The sequence below is a fragment of the Nematolebias whitei genome, chromosome 15 (assembly GCF_014905685.2).
Source record: "Nematolebias whitei isolate Nwh7 chromosome 15, NemWhi1, whole genome shotgun sequence".
Taxonomy (NCBI): domain Eukaryota; kingdom Metazoa; phylum Chordata; class Actinopteri; order Cyprinodontiformes; family Rivulidae; genus Nematolebias; species Nematolebias whitei.
This window is the reverse complement of record NC_056512.1, coordinates 14,427,612-14,436,526: the sequence shown is the minus strand read 5'-3', so window position 1 is coordinate 14,436,526 and position 8,915 is coordinate 14,427,612. Positions and strand designations below refer to the sequence as shown.

General features: G+C 41.1%; 1 protein-coding gene across 2 annotated transcripts in view; it reads left to right on the top strand.

Annotated features, from left to right (window-relative positions):
* The first annotated feature begins 3,651 nt into the window (after positions 1-3,651).
* Positions 3,652-8,915, top strand: part of rpain (RPA interacting protein) — a 6,144-nt gene continuing 880 nt past the window's right edge. The window contains exons 1-6 of one of the 2 annotated variants that reach the window (XM_037689399.1): positions 3,652-3,858; positions 3,948-4,115; positions 4,220-4,292; positions 4,423-4,534; positions 6,418-6,481; positions 6,650-6,790. In XM_037689399.1, coding sequence (XP_037545327.1) covers positions 3,787-3,858; positions 3,948-4,115; positions 4,220-4,292; positions 4,423-4,534; positions 6,418-6,481; positions 6,650-6,790 — 630 coding nt within the window. In that variant the 5' untranslated portion in view covers positions 3,652-3,786. Of the gene's footprint in view, positions 3,859-3,947; positions 4,116-4,216; positions 4,293-4,422; positions 4,535-6,417; positions 6,482-6,649; positions 6,791-8,915 lie in introns of both variants that reach the window. The other variant, XM_037689398.1, reaches the window with a different exon arrangement.

Sequence of the window (8,915 nt, the reverse complement as noted above, 5' to 3'; positions counted from 1 at the left end):
TAAGCCATGTTGTTATTTTTCAATTTGCCAAATTAATGTAAATGTTTGATGTTAAACTTTAATTCTGTAAATAAATGACCACATTCATTTGATGGGTCAAAGAAAATTAACGTCTCACGTTACATTTAATTAAATTCAATGCACGATATTATTCAGTCCAGAAAAATGAATGAATCCGTTTAATTTATGAATATATCACAGAATATGTTCATCTACAGTAATATCACTAAAATTAGAAACATCTTATCTAAAAATGATGCAGAAAAACTGGTCCATGCATTTGTCACGTCTAGACTGGACTATTGCAATGGTTTATTATCTGGATGTCCAGATACTTTTTTAAAACGTCTTCAGTTGATCCAAAATATTTTTGCCAGTATTAACTGGAGTTAGTAGGAGACATCATATCTCTCCAGTTTTAGTTTCTCTCCAATGGCTCCCTGTCAAATCCAGAATATAATTCAAAATATTGCTACTGACCTACAAAGCTCTCCACAACCTAGCTCCATCTTATATTACAGATCTTATTGTTCTATATTTTCCCAACAGAGCACTTCACTCTCAGACTGTAGGCTTTCTCGTGATAGCTAGGGTTTCCAAAAGCAGAATGTGAGGAAGATCTTTCAGTTATCAGGCTCCTCTTGTGGAACCAACTTCCAGTTTCTGTCCATGAGGCTGACACATTGTCCAGCTTTAAGACTGGGCTTAAGACTGTACTTTTTAATAAATCCTATAGTTAGGGTTGGCTTGTTATGCTGCTATAGACTTCGACTACTAGAGAACAAACTGACCTAATTTCCTTAAAAGAATTGTTAAAATTGAATAGTTTTCATTTGATACTATTTCTATCTTAATATGTGATTCTTGACCTGCCATTGTGTATCTGTTCTTACCAAACCCAGCCAGTCAAAGAAGATGGCCGCTTGTCCTGAGCCTGGTTCTGCTATAGGTTTCTTCCTCATGAGGGAGTTTTGCCTTTCCACTGTCGCCTTCATGCTTGCACAAGATGAGAGTTCTGTGAAGGAGTTAAACTCAAAGCAGTCTGCTCCTCAGATAAAGTCTTAAATTATTATTTTTATATATGAATGTTTCTGGTCAGTGCCCTGAGACGACTTCTGTTGTGACTTGGCGCTTTATAAATAAACTGAGCTGAACTGTATCTGCTCACACAGACTCATGTTAGTGCTGCTGTTGTTCGGCGTATTGTTTTTGTACTACTAGTACTTAGCGTATTTTTAGTTTAATGTTTTTCTTAGTTCATATCTTAGATCTTATTACTGTTTTTCTTTACAATTTATACCTTAGTTGGATGTAACTGGGACCCTGTGTACACAATTTCGTTCCACCACATGTACCACATGTGGTGCGAATGACACATAAAGAAACTTTGACTTTGACCTTGAAAGAGACTGGTCCTGTGGTTTATTTTGATCCATTTCCATCCTCGTCGCCTGTCACTGGAATGATAATTTTCTTGATGTATTCCATCACTTTAATGGAGTTGACAAACACCTTGTCTGTCCCTCCATGTGTGATGTGAAGCCGTGCTGGGAAAAGATGACCATACCAGACTGCCGGCTGGTGCCGCAGGAGCTGTTTTGCCTCCATGAATGCCTCTCCTGCCCTCACAACTTCTGGGGTCTAGTCAGCTGCAATAAATGTAGTTGATTCTTTGAAGTGGAGCTGACCACTGCTGAAGGCCCGCTGTAGTATTTCCACACGTACTTGATAGTGATGAAGCCTGGCCACGATAACTCTGGATCCTCCATCTGAGCTTCTTCTGCCTGGTGTCTGGTACGTGTAATCAATCAGTGGCAATTTTTCCAGTTTTAGGACTTCCATTAGCATTTAGTAATCATAGTAGATGAACATTCACCCACCAACTCAGGAAGTCCTTTATTTCTGATATTATCATGACTTGTATTTCCCTATGGATTCAAACTGTTTTTTAAGTCCATCGACTTCACTCTTTAACTCCGTCACCGTCCCACGCAGCTTCTCCATCTCCTCCAAGCACAAGGACAGACAGTTCTCAGTCTCTGAAACACCAAGTTTAACTTGGTCAAACTCTGCTCTGAGGTCCGCAGTGATGTTTGCAATTCAGTTTTGATCAAATTAAAATCATCCGTCAGAGCTGCTCTTATTTCCATCCTATGATTTCAGATTTAATTGAGGCCAGAGTGTCTGACCTCAGAGACGACTCATCTGTCCCTCCAGAGCTCAGTGAAGGTGGGACTGACGCACCTGCAGGTCCACCTGCTCCTCCATCATGGCGACCCAAGGCTGCTGCAGTGATAATAGGCCACGGGGGAGAAGAGACCACAGATTTTGACTTTTTTTGTTTAGAGGCCATATCACAAGTTTGTTGATTCAGTTACATGGTGACACCAGTCTCAGAGACAAAATCCAGCTTGAAGGCAGCGAGGATATAATCATAAAAAGCAGTTTTTCAGCGGGGCCGACGGGAGCTCAGCCAAAATACAGCTCACATGTCCACCGCCATGTTGATCTCCTCACAGCATGCAATTTTATGTGTGACTTTACCTTTAAATTGTTCTAAAATACTGGAGTTTTTGGAGGGAAATGTGGTCCTATTTTGCTTGATATTTGTCTCAAATATATGATATTCCCGCAAATGACTTTTTGAAATGTCACAGAATTAAGAAACACTTGTTTTTGGTTCTGGTGTTGTGAAGATCAACATTAATTGTTATGATCATAACCACAGCTGCAGACTTTATTGGTTCAGGTTTGGTTTATTTGTCATATGTAAAATGAACACAAGGTCCACAATACAATGAAGTGCTCAGGATGAGAAGAACCGTCTCGACTCACCAAAAAAAACCAACAGCAAATATCAAAGCATGCAACAAAAATACAAAAACAAGGCGCCAAAAGTGAAAAAGAAACATCCATCCATTATCTTCTACCCGCTTCTTCCATTTTGGGTCACGGGGGTCTCCGGTGCCCATGTCCAGCTATCATTGTGCGAGGGGCAGGGTACACCCTGGACAGGTCGCAAGTCCATCACAGGGACACATAGAGACAAACGAGACAAACAACCATTCACTCTCTCACTCACACCTAGGGACAATTTAGAGTTACCAATCAGTCTAACATGCATGTTTTTGGTCTGTGGGAGGAAACTGGAGTACCTGGAGAAAACCCACGCATGCACGGAGAGAACATGCAAACTCGACCAAGAAAGGCCCCCGGACCAGAACCAGGGACCTGCACGCTGAGAGGCAGCAGCTCTACCAGTTGTGCCACCTGAAAAATAAATAAATATACATAAATAATTTTTTTAATCATAAAAAATTAAATAAAAAGACAAATCTAATATTTGTGGTATTGACTTCCTAGAGATAATATTGTACATGCTCAAAGTCAGTATTTTGTGATGCATTGAGATTTAGACGCTTACTTCCGGTTCTTTGATTTCTAATTAACTTTTTTTTTTGTCGTTTCTATATATTCATTACTAACTATGGCTTCCTTTTCCAGTGAAAATTTATTTTAAAAATTATAATTTTAAATAATTGACTTTTCATCTTTGTGTTCGCATTGAATGATAAATTGTATTTTAGCTACCGGAAGTAGCACAGAGTGAAGCGTTTTCGTTTGTCCCTAAAAAACAAACTACAAAACCCATCATGCATTTCGGGAGTACGCCACTACTTCAGCTAGGCTGTAATGTTTTGGTTTGCGGACTAAAGTCCCAGTCTCGGTTAATGTGTGTAAAGTATTTGAACTTGTCTAAATGTGCGAGCGCTTGTGTGTTTAATAATGGACGCCTCGGAGCGGCACCAATCACTTTACAAAAAGAGTTCTCCGTCATGGAAAGAAACGTACCGCAAGGTTTGTAGTGAACGCGACAGTTAGCTAGCTTGTTAGCATCTTGACACGACTGACACTGTGCTGCCGTCATGTTCGTCTTGTGTTGACAGCGCTGTATGGACCGGCTGAGGAACAGTCGGTCCCGGCTGCTGGAGAGGTACCGGCACATGGGACACGGCCATGGGCAGCGGAGCAGCTCCGGGGCCTCCAGCATCGTCCAGGAGGTGATGGAGGAGGAGTGGAGCGCCCTGCGGTGTGAGGAGCAGAGCACGCAGGAGGTCTGTCAGACTCTCGGGCTCTTTCCTCTCTTTACTTCCATTTCCTCAGCTCAAGCTGTGTTTGTGTGAGGAACATGTGGAGAACTTGACTTTTGTTCCAGCAGATGTTCAGCTGGGTGAAGGAGCACGACGAGCTGGAGGTGCTGGATGAAATCCAACAGGAGCTCAGATCTCAAGGTACATCTATTGATCAATTATTTCAACAGGTAGCTAAAATACAAACAAGCCATGACGTCGGATGGATCGATGGTGTGAGGCATGTTTAAACAAATTCAAATGAGTCTGCTTGTTTTTGTTTGCCCTCCAGAAATGTCTATCTTAGAAGAATATGAGAGGAACCTGCAGTTTGAGCAGCAGTACATCTCGTCTGTTGTGGACGGGATGGATGACACGCACATCATATGCCCCGTATGTCATACGTGAGTCTGAATAGTTACAAGTTTCTATTATTTACACCGCCACTTCTGGAAAAGTTGGGATTTTACTTCGTAAATGAAAATGATTTTAAAATTTCATGAGCCCATTTTGTAAATTCTCAGTAGAACACAGTAAACATGTCTTGTGTTGAAAATACGAAATTGTACCATTTTCAGGAAAATATGCAGTGATAGGGAATTTCATGGCAGAAACACGTCTAAAACAGTTAGTCATCTTTACCGCTGTGTCTCCTCTTCTTTTCTCCTCTTTAAACCTTGAGAGACCTCTTGTGTTAGAATTTGGAGGGGGGTGTTTTCATATTGTTTGATAGAAGATTCTAAATGTTCAACAGTCCTGGGTCGTCTTTGTCAGATTTGTTTGTTTTATGATGTGCCAAAGGGCATATTGGTAGAGCTGTTGCCTCTCAGCGAGCAGGTCATTGGTTCAAATCCAGGCCTGTAGCCTTTCTGGGTGGAGTTTGCATGTTCTCTCCGTGCATGTGTGGTTTTTCTCCAGGTGCTCCAATTTCCTCCCACAGACCAAAAACATGCATGTTAGGCTGATTGGTGACTCTAAATTGTCTCTAGGTGTGAGTGAGAGCGTGAATGTTTGTTTGTCTCATTTGTTTCTATGTGTCCCTGTGATGGACTGGAGACCTGTCCAGGGTGTCCCCCATCTCTCACAGAGTGACTGCTGGATATGGACACCAGTGACTAGGCCTGTCGCAATAAACAACAAATCAATCTTTTCAAATCTTTTCTCTTTAAAATCTATTTTAACCGTACAAAATCGGGTTTTTGGATCGTTAAAATTAGCTAAGCTGAGAAGATACGCTAACAGGCCGACCGTGGGGAAAATACCTCCGTCTTGTCAAATCTCCAAAATCCAGGGTTGAAACCCGTGCCTTCGTGTATAAAGTTGTTTTTCTCTGCAAAAACAAGCTGAGAACTTTTTTTTTACTGATTTTTTTTATTTTTATTAAAAGCTTTGTGTGAAAAATGCTATGTTAAAGAGCTCAAACCACACTGAGCGTCTGCCATTTTGAGAATGAAAAAGAAAGGAGAGACAGCCCATGTGACGTCACGGGGCCTCCCTCCCATTTTTCTTAGTCACGCTGCTCGCTCCCTCACTATCCATCCTTTGGTTCAAACAGTCTTATACTGCCATCCAGTGGTCAAAAAAGATACTGCACACAAAATTAACCAACATTTCTTCTTAAATTTGACAATAATTACTAATTATTGTTAAATTTCAAACAATATTATCGTTTATCGCGGTAATTTCTGAGACAATTAATCGCCCAGCAAAATTTGTTATCGTGACAGGTCTACCAGTGACGTCCGTGACCCGAAAAGGAGGAAGGGAGGAAGGATGGGTGGTGCTTTCAGTTGCTGAGAGGTCTGAGCTTCAGGCAACCAAAAAAATTAAAAATAAAAAAAATATATATATATAAAATAAATTAAAATTTAAAAGTGTTTTCCCTACAATGGTAAAGTTTCTTATTTGAAACATTTTGACATGTTTCTCCTTTTTCCCTGTTATTCACAAAACTTTGCATTCTACTTGTATTTTACACGACGTCCCAACTTTTACGGTCTTGGGTGTTCACGTACTGATCAGCAGCGTCACGTACTGATCAGCAGCGTCGCGTACTGATCAGCAGCGTCACGTACTGATCAGCAGCGTCACGTACTGATCAGCAGCGTCACGTACTGATCAGCAGCGTCACGTACTGATCAGCAGCGTCGCGTACTGATCAGCAGTGTCACGTACTGATCAGCAGCGACCTCATGTTTCCCAGCCAGGCAGACTGTTGGTTCAGTGTTGTGTTGATAACTGCACAGAGGAAAAGACGCATGTTTAACACGTCTTTTAAATCCTGCAGGAACAACTTGACCATCAACAGTTATTTTATCTCCTGTCTCTGTGGACTTTACATCAACACCAAGGTTTGTGTCAGCCCAACTCTCCTAAATGTACAGATTTGATCATAAAAATATAGTGTTAAAGCTAAAATGTGAGTAATGTCTGCTTGTAATACAGTTTATGTGTAATTCCTATAAAAACCTGCAGATTTCGCAACATATTTATGTTGAACATGACTGTTGTCTGTTTAGAAGCGGAACATCACTCCAGACGTGCTGCAGCAGCTTCTAGAGTCCAGGGTGTCGGAACACATGGAGGACTGTCTGCATAATCCAGTTTTCTCTGTAAACCCCAACCCAGATAGTTCTTCCAACCTGCTGATAAGTTGCCAGGTTTGCTGCAGTCATTCACAAACTGCTCATGGACATGTTGATTATAGTGGAACACATTTGTAGCTCAGTCACAGTGAGGACAAACCTGCTTTCATATAAAAAAAGCTGCCAGAATGTAGAGGGTCTTGTCGGGTCTTACTCAGGTCCTGGATGCAGTAGTAGCATGGTGTCCTGTGTTTTGGAGTGCAAACACATCAGTGTGGTTCAGTTGTCAAGAATCTGAAGAGAGTCTGACCACGCTGGTTTTCATTTCACCTTTAGTTAAGCAGACGTAAACATTAAGAACAAGTTCTCCTGTACAGAGCTGGTGGCAGCACCAACTGGTCCTTGTAGGGTCAAGGGAAGTAAGAGAACCATGAAATGTAGAAGTCTTTAACAAACAAGGAAACACAAATTACATTAACAGTTCACTGTCAAAGTTCAACAACAGTACTAATCATGAAAACATTTGCAAGTATCTTTAAAAACGGCTTTTAAACTATTTTTAAAACTAGAAACTGAGACAAGTGAGGTCAGAGCCAAAGTTTGTTGAAGCAGGTTCCAGTCGGACGGAGCAGCAGAGACACACTTGCTCTTTGGAGTTCACCACAAATACTGAGAGGATCAGGTGTCCTACTTCCACACTGGTTGCAGTAGTTGTAGATTAGACAACCACCCTGTCCTTTGTGTGCTGGCAGCACCGATGCCAGAACACTTGAAGGTTTATTAATTTGTTTTAACAAGTGTAAAAATGTGAACATCTCTGCCCATCCCTAATTAGCATGTGGCTGCTACATCAGATACACCGTCAGTGACATCAGTGTCCTCGGTGTTGACAGAACTGCTGAAAAACAAAAGAAAGATGAAATCTCCAGAATGACATGGTCATGGAATGGAAACAAGCTAGCGCAGATGAAATACTTGTGCTAGCTCGATGCGCTCTTCTAGAGAACACTCGGCTCCGACGGACAAACACGGCCCACGAGATCTTTTAAAAGGACAATATTTTTATTCTCATTTGACATGAAAACTGAGCATACTTTATTTAATCCAGACTTCTGAAGACAGGTGGCCAACTTTGAAGCTGAGAAAAATGAGTTTGAATTTTTCTATAATTTTTTTTATTTTGATGTGGAAGAAGAGACGGAGAACGACATACGAGGCGAATAAATCTGTTGTTGAGGAAGCTGCTGCCAAGGGAAGACGACAGGTGGTGACAGACTGGAGTTTATGTAACGACTGAAAATGTTTGAAATAGTTTATTTTCCATTTTGGCCCCCTTCTGTAAATGAGTTTGACACCCCTATGGAGCGCAGGGGAAATCACGAGCATACATTATGTATATATACATAAAATGGTGTACAGTATGGTGTAGTGTAGTACAGTAGTCCCTCGCTACTTCGCGGTTCGTTTTTCGCAGGTTCGCTGTATCACAGAATTTTCAAAGTAAGATTGGACATGAGCGCAGCACGGTGGCACAACTGGTAGAGCTGCTGCCTCTCAGCGAGCAGGTCCCTGGTTCAAACCCCGGTCCAGGGGCCTTTCTGGGTGGAGTTTGCATGTTCTCTCCGTGCATGCGTGGGTTTTCTCCAGGTACTCCGGTTTCCTCCCACAGACCAAAAACATGCATGTTAGGCTGATTGGTAACTCTAAATTGTCCCTAGGTGTGAGTGAGAGAGTGAATGTTGTTTGTCTCTGTATGTCCCTGTGATGGACTGGAGACCTGTCCAGGGTGTCCCCCGCCCCTCGCACAGTGATGACTGCACATGGGCGACCCCCGTGACCCAAAATGAAAAAAGCGGGTAAAGATAATGGATGGATGGATATAGTATAGTATAGTGTAGTTAGTATAGTCTAGTATAGTCTAGTCTAGTATAGTATAATATAGTCTAGTATAATATAGTCTAGTATAGTATAGTATAATATAGTCTAGTATAATATAGTCTAGTATAGTGTAATATAGTCTAGTATAGTATAGTATTGTATAATATAGTGTAGTTAGTGTAGTATAGTATAATATAGTATACTGTAGTTTAGTATAGTATACTGTAGTTTAGTATAGTATACTGTAGTATAGTATAGTATAATGTAGTATAGTATAGTATAGTATAATATAGTGTAGTTAGTGCAGTATAGTATATTATAG